Source organism: Populus trichocarpa, chromosome 1 (assembly GCF_000002775.5).
Source record: "Populus trichocarpa isolate Nisqually-1 chromosome 1, P.trichocarpa_v4.1, whole genome shotgun sequence".
In the NCBI taxonomy this organism is placed as follows: domain Eukaryota; kingdom Viridiplantae; phylum Streptophyta; class Magnoliopsida; order Malpighiales; family Salicaceae; genus Populus; species Populus trichocarpa.
This window is the reverse complement of record NC_037285.2, coordinates 25,301,456-25,316,342: the sequence shown is the minus strand read 5'-3', so window position 1 is coordinate 25,316,342 and position 14,887 is coordinate 25,301,456. Positions and strand designations below refer to the sequence as shown.

The following is a 14,887-nucleotide window of genomic DNA, read 5'->3' as shown; positions in this document are numbered from 1 at the left end:
GCGGTTTGCACCGCATTCCCAAACACTATGTAATTATGTATTTTGTAAAGCGGGTATAGAATGTTCTTACAAAAAAAAAAATTAATTGAAAAATATATTAAAATAAATTTTTAATTTTTAATATTATTACATTAAAATCATAAAAAACACATAAAAAAATTAATTTGATATATTTTTAAATAAAAAATAATTTAAAAAATAGGCTGAACCAAAATATAAAAATCAAGTGACAAACACCTGAATGAAATCAAATACGATTATAAAAGATGGGTTAGTCTTTGAAGAATTTAAGGTATGTTCTGTACATTACAATTCGAGGGTTGAGTTCCAAAAAGATCATAAGATTTTTTTTTTTTTTTTGTGATACACTGTGAATGATTGATTTATCTGAGATTTTATTGAAAAACAAAATTGGGAGAAAAGTACACATTTGTCCCTTGACTGCTAGCCAATTCTTGATTAACATAAGAGTTTTCGAAGTTTATACAACCATGGTAATTGATAATTATGTATGCAAGAAACGTGTTTGAATGTATTTGTTAATTAAGAAAATAAAACGCACTGTTTAGTAGAATCTTCTCCTTCATCCTGCCCATGGGATTTCTGGTAGAACAAATATTTTAGATTAGATTGGACACCTTCATCAAACAGTTGGAGTGCGTGGGGCATGTAAATGGATAAAACAGACTCCAAACAAACTTGTGCTCCCATGCCCATCTGCCCTCTCGCCTTCTCAGGTCCTCCCTGTTCTTTGTTTCTACCATTTTAAGCTGCGTTATTGTAAAATTTATAGCTGTGGTTTAAGTTGTTAATTTGTTGGATTAAGGTATCTGTGGTTTTTGATCCATCTTACGATAGAATCCCCCATCCTGACACCGAATTAGAAAACTCCATTTCTGAGGTAAGTTAGTTTTCTGATTTAATTACATCTGTATTGTAATAAATGCCATGCGGAATCCATAGAATTCTTTATCTGACTGTTATCTTTGCCGGGGTTTAAAGATATGGGATCAAAGGGTACAGAAGAACGCATCTTCGTATAATGGGAAAAATTTCTTGGTTATTGTTTTTTAAAATGTTTTTTTTAAAATATATATTAAAATAATACTTTTTATTTTTTAAAATTTATTTTTAATATCAAGAGTTCAAATGATTTAAAATACTAAAAAAATTTAATATAAAGTACCGCTAAAACAAACTAAGATATGGGATACAAGCCTGTGAACCATTGATGGGGACTTTGTGATTTTTTGTGCTATTCATCATTTTATTAAACCTTCGCTGTTACTGCCAAACCAAAAGGATCTTTAGAATGCTGCTATTTGCTTGCATTTTGATGCTTTATATTACACAACGATTTCTTTTGCCAATGCTGTCGAGTTGATATCGAGCGCATTTGGCAGTATTCTTGAGTTTCTATCGAGTTTCAAAATGGATTGTAATGTAATGTCTCGTGTTGTAAAATGCAAGAGGAACCATAATATTGATGAGAATGGGAATTTAATAATTGGACTGATATTACAAATAAAACTAGGATTCCATTACAGCGTTTGATGCAAGACATAATAGTTGCTATATGCAGCAGACAAAGAATTGATGCCCTGCATTTGTATAACATATTTTAGAAATTTTAATGCATTTTATTATCTTTCTTATGAATTGCTGTTCTTGTTAATAACTTCCCAGTATGGAGGGTACACTCTGTCCAACAGAGCAGGATCACAACAAGATATCCATTCCTCCCTCCCTCTCTTGTGTATGGGAATGGCTTACAACCTCAGTCCATAAATACTTTCTATTACTTTTCTAGAGCAAACTGATAACTGTAAATCAACTCGCACATTATACTGTTAATCTCAACCAGATGACACTTGGGCATCATGTTCAGTCGCACACTCATGATACTTGGTCAATGATCTCATGCACATATTATCCTTCGATGCTACAACTCTTGCTGGAGGCGAGACATTGCAAATTTACTAAACATCCCTCCCTTTCATATTGACTGGACATGAGTTCTGTGTCAACTTCTTTAGTTTTCATTGCAGTGGGTTGTCATAGGTTAAGGTGGACAGATATAATTTTCAAGCTGGATGCCAGTGTCAAAATTATTTTTTCAACCAGCCTTTCATTTACTGGGTTTTTCATTTTTCTGATGATTGGTCTGAAGCTGCTTCTAAATTTTCTTATTAATGAGTGGACTTTTGCTCTTGGTGTGAGCATTTACTGATATATTTATGCCTTTTATTTTTCCTCCCCCATAATGAAGAATCAATGCTATCTGCCTGCTATCCAGGATTTTTATGGGGACAAACTTAAATCCTCTTTGGGATAAGTTCCTCCTTCCATCAGAAGGTATCTCTTCATTCATATGAAATCTCAATCACGGAAGAGGATTTGTCTATGCTTGCTTTTGATTTTTTGACACCTTATTTTATTGCTTGCTAGCATCTCAGTGATGCCTATGAGCTCATAAATTTGTGTTTTGCTTTTTCTTGGTATTTAATGCCCACTTGTGTGGTGGTCTGTCTGTAGTTGGAGGGTTTTTATTAAGAGAAATGATGCATATGTCTTCTGTTCGAAAATTTGTATATTTAAGGTTGAATAAAATCAAGCAATAAATGATCAGTGATGAATTTTATCGAGACTACATTAGAGATACCACCTAGATTTTTTTATTAAAAAAGTTATCTTGTCTGGATTTGTCACAGATGAAAGATCAACCTGGGTATCTCGTAGAATTGTAATAATTTTTTTTAGCTCAGGATATCATTTTGTTAAAAAAAGTTTTTGCCGCTTTGATTTTTTGCAGACGACCCAAAACAGTGTCAACACACCTCAAGTCCATTGGGTAATTGTGCAATTGTAGAGACATCTGAACCATTTAGGTGGTGGCCCAGTGGTAAAAATGTGGGATCAAGAGGTTTGCTCCCTTGTGGTTTCATGTTCGAGCCCTGTGGTTGCTCATATGATAGCCACTGGAGGCTTACATGGTCGTTAACTTCAGGGCCCGTAGGATTAGTCGAGGTGCGCGCAAGCTGACCCGAACACCCACGTTAAACTAAAAAAAAAAATTGTAGAGTCATCTGACTAGAAAATAGAAGTCTTGCAAATAAGTTACAATGTAGGGAATTTCCTGGACATTATGTTTTCCCTGGAGGCCATCTAGAGGTATGGAATCTGAAAGATGAAACATTTGCATTTTGATGCTTGTTTCCCCTCTTTTTTTTTTTTTTTAATGTAGATGGTCGGCCAGCTAGTAAGTACCTCGACTAATTTCACAGGTTCTAAAATTAACGACTATGTAAGTCTCTAATGACCTTAAAAGAACTTGAACTCGTGATTATTATGAAACAAATTTAAGATCTAACTAGTTGAGTTACGATTCTTGTTTGCCCTTTTAGATTTCATTTGCATTTCCATTTGTTCGTTTTTCAACAAACAAATGCTAGTAAGTGCTGGCAATGGATGGCTATGGATGGATAAAATGAACAAGTAGTGTGGCAACAGTGGTGATGATAGTAAAATGAATAGCTAGCATGAATTCTAGAATGTCCTCCATCATGACTGCTATGAAGAAGCTGTAAAATGTTATGCTGCAAAACCAGAACATTTCCCACCACCAATCTGCCATGCTTCCTGAGTTGGTTATCTGACCATGTATACTTGTTAGCTGAAGCAGCTTCGTTCTTCAAATTTTGAATCAGTTTATGCATGGACAAATCAGCAGTTGTCAAAAAGATCTACAGAAATAGTATAAATTGCCGAAGTTGGCAGTTCAATCACTGATGTTCTAGGTAGGTAGTGCATAGACACCTTATTATCTCTTTTTTTTTTTATCTGTTTTTATTTTTTAGTGTTTTTTAAAAGTATTTTTAATTTTAAAAAATATTAAATTACTATTTTTTAATGATTTAAATAATTTTAACATGGTGATATAAAAAATAAATCCTTTTGATATATTTTCAAAATAAAAAATTATTTTTAAAAATATTTTACACCCTAAATTCAAACATACTTCATCCTCCTTTCCTTTAGAAACTTCAAAACCAAAAATTATTAATAAATCTCATATGATGAAAGGAAACAAACACCACTCTTTAAACATTATTTAATAAATAAATCATGTATAAAATAACAAAATGAAAAAAAAAAACTTTATTTCCACTCATAGTTGGAGACCAAGGCTAACAATGCACATAGTTGAAGGCCCTAATTGAAGGCCCATGACTATTGTACCGTACCAGTCTGTTTAGGAGAGCTTTACTGTTTTTAGATTTTAAAAAAAAATTATATTTATATTTAAAAAATATTAAATTAATATTTTATTAGTAATTGTTTTTATAATTTTAAAATGATATTAAAAATAAAAAGCATTATTTTTTTTTTTTTTTCCAAACTCAGACTGCAATAAACAAACAGGGAATTGAATAGAACAGAAAACCAAAACTCTCTCGATCGATCGATTTTCCTCCATTCAATTCAATCAAAATGGACGCAGAATTGTTAGAATTGGCGAGACAATTTGAGTCCGCGCAGCAAGCAAAATCGAGCATCCGATTATCTGAAAGAAACGTCGTCGAATTAGTCCAAAAACTCCACGAGCTTCACATCATCGATTTCAACCTTCTCCACACTGTCTCCGGCAAAGAATACATCACTCCTGTATGTATTATCATCGTCGTAGTCGATTTTTACACTTTTAATTTATTTTTCTTGTTTTCTTTGCTTAATTTTTCCTTTTATTTTTCTCAGGAGCAATTGAGGCATGAAATGGTGTTGGAGATCAAGAAATTAGGGCGTGTTTCCTTGATAGATCTTGCGGATATTACTGGCGTTGATTTATATCACGTCGAGAACCAAGCTCAACGCGTCGTTTCGGATGACCCGAGTGGGCTGATGTTGATTCAAGGAGAAATTATTTCGCAGTCTTATTGGGACAATGTTGCTGAAGAAATCAATGAGAGGCTTCAAGAATGCAGTCAAATTTCTTTGGCGGAAATCGCAGCTAACTTGAATGTTGGCTCTGAACTTGTGGCTTCCATGTTGGAAGCTCGCCTCGGAACTCTGGTATCTTTCTTGTTTCTTTCTTGAATGTGATATGGTTGTCGGAGGGAAAAGAAGTTGAAAGTTTTGGCTGAGATTTTATTGGCATTTAGGTGAAAGGTAGGCTTGAAGGTGGACAATTGTATACACCAGCTTATGTTACTCGTGTTAGCGCCATGGTTCGTGGTGCTGCGAGGGGTGTTACCGTTCCTACAAATTTGTCTTTTTTGTGGGGAACCCTGCAGCAGTTGTTGCAAGCAATGGATGGAGCTGGTGGTGTGGCTACTGAAAGTTCATTTTTCCAATCCTTATTTAATGGGCTGGCGAAGGAAGGGGAGATTCTTGGATCACTTCGAGCAGGAGTTCATTGGACACCAACTGTATGTTTATGATTTCTTGGTATTGGTTTATAATTTTATATCACACGTGCTAGAGATTAATCTTTTTTAGATAGCGAATTTGGTTGTGGGTGCTAAGGAACGTGAAATGCTTCAAAAATTATTTTCTTGATTCAGGCTTCAGCTCTTGAAGAATTAGAGCAGTTGATTGTCTGTTTAACTAATGAAGGTTTTTTTTTTTTCCTGAAGTATTTATGTAAGCATTTCAATAAAATTAAGGACTATCTAAAGGGGACTATCTACAGTTTTAACTTAACCAAGATAGTTTTTTCTCTTCAGTAAATCTTGTGATGCATACAGTTTTCATGATAATTTGGCTGGAAATATTTATAGTTTGAGGGAAAAAAACCTATGAGATAGTGAATTTAGTTGTGGGTGGTGAGGAACATGTGTACTGCTTCAAGACTTATTTTCTTGCTTTATCACATTAAATAGCATGCTTTTTCCCTCATTGATTTTAATTGTGCTACAGGTGTTTGCCACTGCTCAAAGGGAGTGTGTAGATTCTTTCTTTTCTCAGGTTTGGAACTTAATTCTCCTACCCAATATTAATTTTGTAATTTCTAGATACCCATATTGATGTTCTGCATGTTTCACACATGATGTTACTCAAAAGCTTGTTTGATCATATGGTTTGCTGTCTCTATGGTTGGAATGTAATCTGTATTTTGAATTATAAGACTTGGGTGATCAGTCTTTTATTATCTTTTTCCCATCCTATTGCATCAGGGATGTTGATTTTTTAGCTATCATCTCCATCTTAATCACTTGTTATTTTCCCGCTTGCAGAATTCTTTTATCAGCTATGATACTCTGCAAAACCTTGGAATTTCCCAGCCTGTTCAGTTCTTGCAGGTACTTATGTTGAATTTATGTCTGAAACTTGGATTTGTTATCTTTCAAGTTTGTAGAATTTATGTGAACTTATTTATACTTGAGAATTCTTCTTTGTTTGTCTTATCAAAATTTTTGGTCAAATCCAATATAGTCCAGATATGCTGAAGGTATACCTCTGGTAACTGCATTTGCTCATCCCTCCATGATTGAGATGTTGGATGCTGCTGTTGAGGATGCTATTGACCGTAGTAGCTGGTGAGGCAATATTTACCTTCTCTTTCCTCTTTTTTCCTTTTTGTTGATTTAATATAACTATGAAATGGTTTGCTTCAGATTGTTGATTGAAATTGTTTTCTCGATATCTTTATTTGTATGCCGTTTTCATTTTTGTGGTTTGGTTCAATATGACAGAATTGTCCAGGTTTTCTTTGACACATATTAATTGAAATGGAAGATAATAAAATTATACCACTATTTCCTAATGCAATATGAGTCATAGACAGGTCATATTTGAGGGTTGAAATTTGAGAATATATGTTTTTCTAGTTGAATTTCATATTCTTTATTTTTCCATCTATCAAGAGAAAACAAAGTACTGTTCTAGTTTTTTTATTCTTATACTATTTGCTCTGACTTAAAAATAATCCAACATGTTTATTGTAATCATCTATCATTGTATCAGCTCCCTTTCATCACGTTGTGCTCCTATCAATTGGTTGCTTATTACTTCTGATGTACCTGCTTCAGTTTTCACTGCAGCTATGGCATGTGTTATGATCATCATTGATATTTCTTGTTATTTTATTCACAAAAACATGACTTAAAATTCAGTCGCATATTTCTAATGGGTATTCATATGAACAGCAGAATTTTCTCTTAGCACATGTGCGAATGCAGGTTATTTGAGCACATTGTGAAGACGTCATTGATTTTATGGATGATTGCAGGATTGATTCTCTTTCTGTATTACCCACTTCTTTTGGATCCCAAGATGCTTCTAAGATTTTGTCGCATTGTAATTCTGTTCAGTCAGCACTCAAGGTGACATTTTTGCCATGGCAATAATTGTTCATTTCTATCATCGAGTGAATTATTTTTTTTTCATTTTCTTTCTGATTTTTTTCAGGGTAATAAAGGAATGATCCTGGGGGATTCATATGTATTTAGCAATGGTTTTATCAAGGTTTGACTCTAAAATTAATATTTGATGTAATAAGGTAGAAGGGCTTACTGCTTATGTTTCACTATTTCCATTGATAATAGGAAATTGTTCTGAACTACTTAAAGATTGTTTCTCATTGTTGTTCATGTCCACTTGCATCCGTTACATATGCTATATATATTTTTCACATGGACAAATAAATAAATACATTGTTTAGATACATGAAGCAGCAGGAGTGCTGACAATAGTGTCCAGTTGGCCCTGTTAGTATTACTGGCTTATCAAGCTAGATTGACCTAATTCTCTCAGCTGGTGGGGCTATGTAAGGGTCAGGATGTTTTAAAAATGTAAAGTCAGAGATGTGTAATGAAAATCCTTTCTAGGTTTTCTTCATGCTGTATTTGATCTATCACTTTTCATTTTTGGAAGTCTTTTATTTTGATCATTTTCCTGGAAAGCACTCAAAACCCCTCCTACTCTATCTCCCTCTCCCGCTTCGTGTGCACTTGGTGGATCTATTCTATGCGTGTTTTGCTCCTATAATTTGTTTTGATTTTGGGTGCACTGTATTGTTGAACCAAGTTTATTCATTTTTTTATATTATTCTTTGTTTTCATTGGGATTCCGATGCCTCCAACCTTGTCTCCTGCAATTTGAGGGTTTGCATGTGTTGTTTATAACTGCTTGATCTCTCTGTGGAATTCTGATTCCTGCAACCATGTATTTTTATTGCTAGGATGTTTATGGTCGGATGGAGAAAGAGCTGGAGGTCTTTAGGCTCTCAGGGTCCTCTGGTGTTATACTGAGTGATGACTTTCATTTGGTCATGGAAGCTAAAATTAGAACTGATTCTGGCCGGTCTGGTGAAGTAAATGAGAAAAAGAAGAAGAAGGGGAAATCATCTGGAGCAAGAACTGAAATCCTTCTAGATGATGAGGAAATTATTCCTTTGAAATCTAAGAAAAACCAAAGGAAAGGCAAGGAGGCATCTTTGGTCCTGTCTGATACAAAAAAGGGAGCTAAGAAAGATTTAGCTAGAACGCAAGAGGATGATCTTAACATTCCTTCTGATGATTGGATAATGCAAAAGATCCTGACTCTGGTTCCTGATTTTGAAGAGCAAGGTCTGTTCATTTTGCTAATGATTCCTTTTTGTTGCTATTGTTCAGCTGATTTGGCATTGATTTCATATCATATTCTAACTGGTGAAGTTAGCTGATCTGGCAGGTTTGGAAGATCCACAGACAATTCTTGGACCTTTAGCTAACTATATGAGACCTATGTTAATTAGTTCCTTAAAGGAGAAAAGAAAGACATTATTTTCAGAAAATGCTGGGAAAATGAAGCACCTGCTTGATAATTTACAAAAGAAGCTTGATGAGGTTAGCACCGTTATGATTGCAAATTAATTATCTACATCCAGTATTTTGACATTCCTCTGATTTAGTGTTTTGTACAATGTGCTTTCTTGGTAATGGAGGCTGTGATTGGTTCTTATAATTCTGGCAACTCTTTGAGATATAACTTCCTTTTTGCAGGCTTTCTTAAATATGCAACTGTATGAAAAGGCACTAGATTTATTTGAGGATGACCAATCAACCTCTGTAAGTTCTACTTCTTCCTATATTAATTGATATAAAGAAGTTATTATTGGATAGATTAACCACCCAAACAACTTGCTATTTTATGATGAAATGGAATAAAGACAAGCCTTGTTTATGGTTTGCAGGCTGTCTTGCACAGGCATTTGTTAAGAACAATGGCTGCTTCTATTGGAGATATGCTTTTTCATAACTTGGTAGCTCCCATTCCTCTGTTTTGCTTACCACTGATGTGGTTTCAGTAAATTAAGATATATAATTTGAAGGATGGTCTGATGCTTGGACTTGATGTAAATGTAGGACATGCACAACAAATTGAAGAACGGAATTAATGTTGAAGAGTCTCCAAATTCAGAATCTATCACGCTTGGTTCTGCAGAAAGAACTGCTCTTGTATGAAACATTTGCTGCCTTGCTTTGTGCTTTATGAAACTGGTCAGAAGTTTGGATATGCTAAATGATCTCCTCTATTATGTACTCTCATTCCTCATGCAGGCAAAAAGCTTTCCAGGATCCCTTTCAAAAAAGGCTCTTGCAGTAGTTGAAGCTTTGGAAGGGAAGGTCAGTTCTTGTTAGTGAAAAGTTGCTCTTTCCATTTTCAAGAGTTATTTAAATGAAGAACATGTCCTTTAACACTTCGCTCCCTTTTTGGTTGGGTGGAGGGGAGAGAGCAGAGAGGTGCTGATGTGACTGGGGGTTGGGGGATTAGAGAGAGCAAAGGAAAAACTATATTTTGCTGCTTGCAACAATATTCTGGTCCTCTCTTGCTCTGATGTAGGTTGGGAAGAAAAAAACCTCAAAATCAGCATTTACAGCAAAAGGATGGGTAAAACATGAATAAAATTTAAGTTGGAACGGGATGATAAGGTTTAGTATTGAGAGAGAAACTGTTAAAATCTGATTAGGTTGATAAGAAACAAAAGACATCCTGTAAAATAGTTCTACAAAGCCCATTTATAATAGTCAAAATCCCTAATCCTAATCTTATCCGTGTAAGGAAAATAAATCTCTAATCAAATAAGCCAAATGCTAATGGCATGACACTGGAGAATCCAAATAATATAGGGATTTATAACTGAAAAAGAAAACTATAATTAACAAGAAAAATATTGTAATGCTCCTGCTTCTTTCTCTCTCTTGTGGTGGGTTGGTGGGTGGACAAAACACTAGTAGCTAACTCATCAATTCTTTACACCGTAGACCTGATTCAAGTCTGAGCATGTTTCAGCTGAAATCATTGGATTCAACTGCCAATAGACTTCTCTAGCCAGCTCTCTCATCATCTGCCTTTAATTTAAAAAATCTAGGAGATATTTGATCTTATCTACTTTTTGCACTTTACAATGTTTAATCCCAATCATTCTACTGAGCAGCGGGTGGAAGCTTTCATGACTTCACTAAGAGAGGTGGCAGAGGAGAGGTAGTTTTGTTTGTGCTATTATTATAATTTTGTTTTAGAATTTCATGTGAACTGCCTTCTTTTCTCGGAACCTGACATTTACATTTTGGATTCTGTTTTTTTTCAGTGGGTTGCTCTTGAAAAAGCTTGACAAGAAATTGGAAAGAACTCTTCTGCACTCATACCGCAAGGTATGCATGCTTTGTATAGGAAAAAAAAGAAAAAAAAAGATCAGAGTTACTCATATCCACAAATGTGTTTACTTGGGAAGTTCACTATAAGTATCATATCTTCTCATCCTATAAAATATCGAGGAAGCTATTTTGGACAGCTTTTTAACAGTGTTCAAGTATTGATATTTTTATTTGTTGATTATAAAGGTGACATAAAATCCAATATTAGATCCATTGCTTTTTTTAACTAGTTCTATTGTGATGAATCTCTGTAATTTATATTTTTGCTTATTAGCAGTTGGGTCTTTTGCAAGTGGGTGACTTGCAACTTTGGATGGAAATATGACATATGCACTCATTTGGATGTCTGTTTTGATTGCTATTGTCAGGATTTGACAGCTCAAGTTTCTGCTGAAACTGATCCAGTTCTTCTTCTGCCTAAAGTTGTTTCCCTGCTTTATATTCAGGTTCTATCTCTGGATTCTATGCAAGTATGGCAACTTTTATAGCTTTTTCACTTCTTGAACATGAATTTTCTGCTGCAGGTTCGCAATAAAGCTCTTCAGGCCCCTGGAAGGGCCATTTCTGTAGCTGTTTCTCGATTGAAGGTATGTGGCATTCCTAATATTTTACTAATTAAAAATGCATTTTTCAAAGTACATTTGTGTTGCAATGCATTTGAAGCTTCTTAGTTTTACTTTGGTCACAGTTGTGGTGATAGAACTAGAGTGTCATTATGTATGGTGCAATTCTGTACCGGGGCTTGGAGGCTATGCTACGCTCTCCAGCTCCAGATGTGGCTTATTTGGATGAGGTGTTCAAATATTTGCCAACATTTTTTAATGATGAGAGGTAGAAGATGCTGGTCTAGGTGGAAACTGACTTAAGGATGAGTGCCATATGTTTTCGTTTTGTTGATAGATTCCGGACCACCTCAAAATCTTGTGTTGTGAAGATATCAATTGCTTTTGGTTTATCCATGTGCACAAACAAATGGATTTAAAAAACCAGAAGTGGTGTGTACCTTTTACATCTGAATGGCAATGAAAGGTGAATGTGGTGATGTACATGATTATGACAAAGGAGAAGCAGAATTCCTATAGGAGAGGGATTAAATAGAAGAAAGACAGTAAGATAAAGCAGAGAAGAGATAAGTCCCATAGCATACGGATAAATAGAGAAGAGAATGGTAGTAGCTAATACAAATAGCAATTCTCAATTCAATTATCATTTAGTCTTCATAAATCATGGAAAAGGTGTTCTTAAATCGGCACCTAAAGCCTAGTAGGATCCTGTTTATTGTAGGAAATTAAATAAAAGTAATTAAGATCGAAGAATTCTAATTGACTAAAAAAAAACTAAAATAAAATAAAACAAGATATTGAAGCTTATTTTCATATAGCTGGTTCCCCATCAGAATCTTTTGCTATATTCTAAAAAGCAATGCCATGCTGAAAATCAGTTTCCATTTGACATACTTCTATTCATTTTCAAGGACTACATAAATTGCCGTGCTCTCTCTCCACAAGGGAGATGAGGAACGTTATTTTGAATGTGTTGAAATGTTTTTCTGCTATATGGTGGTATTGGAAAACAATTTTTTCACATCTTATATACCACTGAAAGAAAATGTAGTTTTATTATTTTATCAACCTGTCTTGTATCCGGGTAGGTCCTTCTGCAACATCTTGACTGTCCTGCAACAATTGGAGTATAAAGGGATGTTGCAATGTAGAAGTTTTGCAGGTTGTTTCTTTACATGTTATATCATTTGCAGTGTAGATGCATCTGTTTTTAGTTGCATGTTTATGTCCTGGATTCTTTGGTGTTGCCATTTGTCTTTGTTGGAAACTTGGAAGTCAGGGTTTGAATGCAAATTGCCTGAAATTTAAGTCACTGGTTATTCAATAACTCACCCAAATAGATTGGATTTCTTCCATTCATATGCTATTGTAGTGATGTAAAACAGGCTTTAAAGTTGTTTTTTTCCTTTTTTGTATTGTGTTTTTTTATGACTGTTTAAATTGGACTTTCAAAACCCAAGAATTCGTTTACTTTCCAGTTTTGGACCCATGACCTTGATTATTTATTTATTTATTTATTTATTTATTATTATTATTATTATTATTATTATTATTATTATGTACCATATCACTTCTTGGCAACTTTCCTAGCTTTACTTGATTTTTTTTTTGGGAAGTTTTGTTTATTATATGCTTTCTGCTTTAATGCCATTTTTTTCAGGACAAACTAGATGATTCAGCATTCAAGATCCTGACAGAATATCAAACTGCTACAGTAACACTTCTATCGCTTTTATCTGCTTCAACTGGTGATGTGAGTAACATCTGTTTCGGTCTTCACTCTCTATTCTTGGTTTGGCACATTTATCTTTGTTACATTTGCCCCTCGTGATTCTGGGTTCGGTAAATTATAAATATTTTTTTGTCACTTGTCGCAAAATTTGCAAGGAAAAACTTGCATAATCGCTTGCTTTTGCAAAGGAAAAAAAAGTTTCGACGCAGGATAAAAAAGGTTTATGCATCCTGGTAACGAGTAGAGGTTTGTGACAGCTCTAGTTTCTGAAACATGATTAGTATTTTATGTGATGCTGATTGTTACTGTCTGTATTGTTCTTTTTCCGTTTTCCCCAGGAAGAAGACTGTACATCTGACAGGATTTTAAGTAAAAGGGAGCTTCTGGGGAACTTGATGCCAGCATTGAAAGGCCTAGTTTTGGGAACCGCTCAATCTTGACTTGAACTGATTTCAAATCTTTGGCAGCTGGAAAAATATTGCATTCAGAAGCCAACAAATTCTCCTTTCAATGGAAAGATATCCAGCAATGTCTCTGGACACTGGACAGAACTCCTGCTTGCGCTTGCTCATGTTTAGAGACTGGGCAGCAGTCTGAAAGTGAATGTGTTAGTTTACCATTGTAGGTGACCTTCTCTCAGCAACCAGCTTGATTTAGAAATTGACGGATCTGCGTGATAGTTAGTTCAAGATTAGGGTTGGTTGGTATGGATATACATAATAGGGTTGTAAAGGTGGGAACATGATTAAAGTAGCAGCAGCAGCAGCATTTGAGGCAAAATTATGAGGAACCTTGTAACATCCTTGTGGTTGCAAATGATTTCTACTGAAAAGATTCTTGTCATTTTTCAATCAATAAAGCAAACAGATCTTATCGTTGCTTTTGTCTCTAAAAAGTTTTTCTTGCAGACAATAAATTATATCATTAGCTGTTCTTGAAAGTTGTTCCCGTCAGATAGAGCTAAAGATAATTGTTATTTGTTAGGCTAAATTGTACCCTTTCAGATGACACGTGGCATGTGATTTGATATATAAACTTTTGAAACACGGAGTCTTGTGTGCACGTGCCACCCCATAATTGATGACTGCAACTTTAAATGTCAAATCAAACAATTTTGTTAGGGATTTTTTTCTTTTTTCAAGACTAGTGGTATTTTCATCAATAATTATAATATTTTTTTATTTTTTAAAATTTATTTTTGATATTATTATTTTAAAGTATATTAAAATGATTTAAAAATATTAAAAAACTAATTTAAAATTTAAAAAATCTCAAAATATTTTAGAAACACAGTGCCATACCGTGAGCTTAATTGTTATTTATTCGTAAGATTTTTTTTTTTAATGAATTCATTCACAGTGCGTGCTCCATGGCTGAGCACGAAGGGGTATTGATGAGAAACACTTTTTAAATGGACTTTTGTGATAAAATATAAGGGGCCAAACAAACAGGTACACATAACAAGATAACGTTGAAAAAAAAATGGCCCTATATTAGTTAAGCAAAATTAAACTTAATTATCCATATTTGGATAGAATTAGTTTTTTGAATTGGGACCAAATTGGAAAATGGCCGAACATATCTTCTTCTTCTTCTTTTCTTTTGCGAGAAAAACTTTTGATATAGTAGTAGCAAACATAATATATATTTTCTTGATTGAGATAAAGAATGAAAAATAAAAAGAGAAATATAATTTATAATTTATAATTTTTTTTTTTAAAAAAAAAATAAAGGTCAAACTGGAAAAAAAACAGAAAATTTGATTGAATGATAGAATTGAAAGGAAAAAAAAACTTCAACGAAAATACCACGGGAAAAATTAGAAATTTAGAAAAATGAGGACCAAAATAAAAAATCAAACATATGAGAAATTGCAATTGAATGACTAAATTGAAAATAATAAAAACTTTTATAAACAAAAAAGGAACGAGATGAAAAATTAATAGAATGAAGGC

General features: G+C 34.0%; 1 protein-coding gene and 1 non-coding gene across 5 annotated transcripts; both read left to right on the top strand.

Moving 5' to 3' along the window:
• Positions 1 to 524: 524 nt before the first annotated feature.
• On the top strand, positions 525 to 2,639 carry LOC18095028 (uncharacterized). Its single transcript, XR_008058325.1, has 3 exons — positions 525 to 737; positions 827 to 901; positions 1,687 to 2,639. It is a non-coding gene; the product is annotated as an uncharacterized LOC18095028 (transcript).
• A 1,747-nt stretch (positions 2,640 to 4,386) lies between these two features.
• LOC7485731 (E3 UFM1-protein ligase 1 homolog) lies at positions 4,387 to 13,810 on the top strand. 4 transcript variants are annotated; one of them, XM_024589021.2, is made up of 20 exons: positions 4,387 to 4,665; positions 4,756 to 5,070; positions 5,160 to 5,426; positions 5,917 to 5,964; positions 6,234 to 6,299; positions 6,433 to 6,536; positions 7,229 to 7,322; positions 7,408 to 7,464; positions 8,180 to 8,567; positions 8,671 to 8,825; positions 8,982 to 9,047; positions 9,173 to 9,241; positions 9,345 to 9,437; positions 9,540 to 9,605; positions 10,418 to 10,464; positions 10,571 to 10,634; positions 11,006 to 11,083; positions 11,162 to 11,224; positions 12,861 to 12,953; positions 13,271 to 13,810. In XM_024589021.2, the coding sequence occupies exons 1-20, from the start codon at positions 4,492 to 4,494 to the stop codon at positions 13,370 to 13,372; spliced, it is 2,409 nt and encodes an 802-aa protein (XP_024444789.2). In that variant the 5' UTR covers positions 4,387 to 4,491; the 3' UTR covers positions 13,373 to 13,810. The 4 variants fall into 4 exon arrangements, 3 of the variants coding, with proteins under 3 accessions (XP_024444789.2, XP_024444784.2, XP_024444796.2); XM_024589016.2 differs by having other exon boundaries at positions 8,659 to 8,825; XM_024589028.2 differs by lacking the exons at positions 12,861 to 12,953; positions 13,271 to 13,810 and adding an exon at positions 12,289 to 12,815 and having other exon boundaries at positions 8,659 to 8,825.
• The last annotated feature ends 1,077 nt before the right edge of the window (positions 13,811 to 14,887 follow it).

Bases quoted from the DNA above. Each gene is read 5' to 3' on its own strand.
- LOC7485731 (XM_024589016.2), top strand. From the start codon at position 4,492: ATGGACGCAGAATTGTTAGAATTGGCGAGACAATTTGAGTCCGCGCAG. The intron at 9,048-9,172 runs GTAAGTTCTACT...TATGGTTTGCAG, and splicing joins AGGATGACCAATCAACCTCT to GCTGTCTTGCACAGGCATTT. The intron at 11,084-11,161 runs GTTCTATCTCTG...TTTCTGCTGCAG, and splicing joins TTTCCCTGCTTTATATTCAG to GTTCGCAATAAAGCTCTTCA.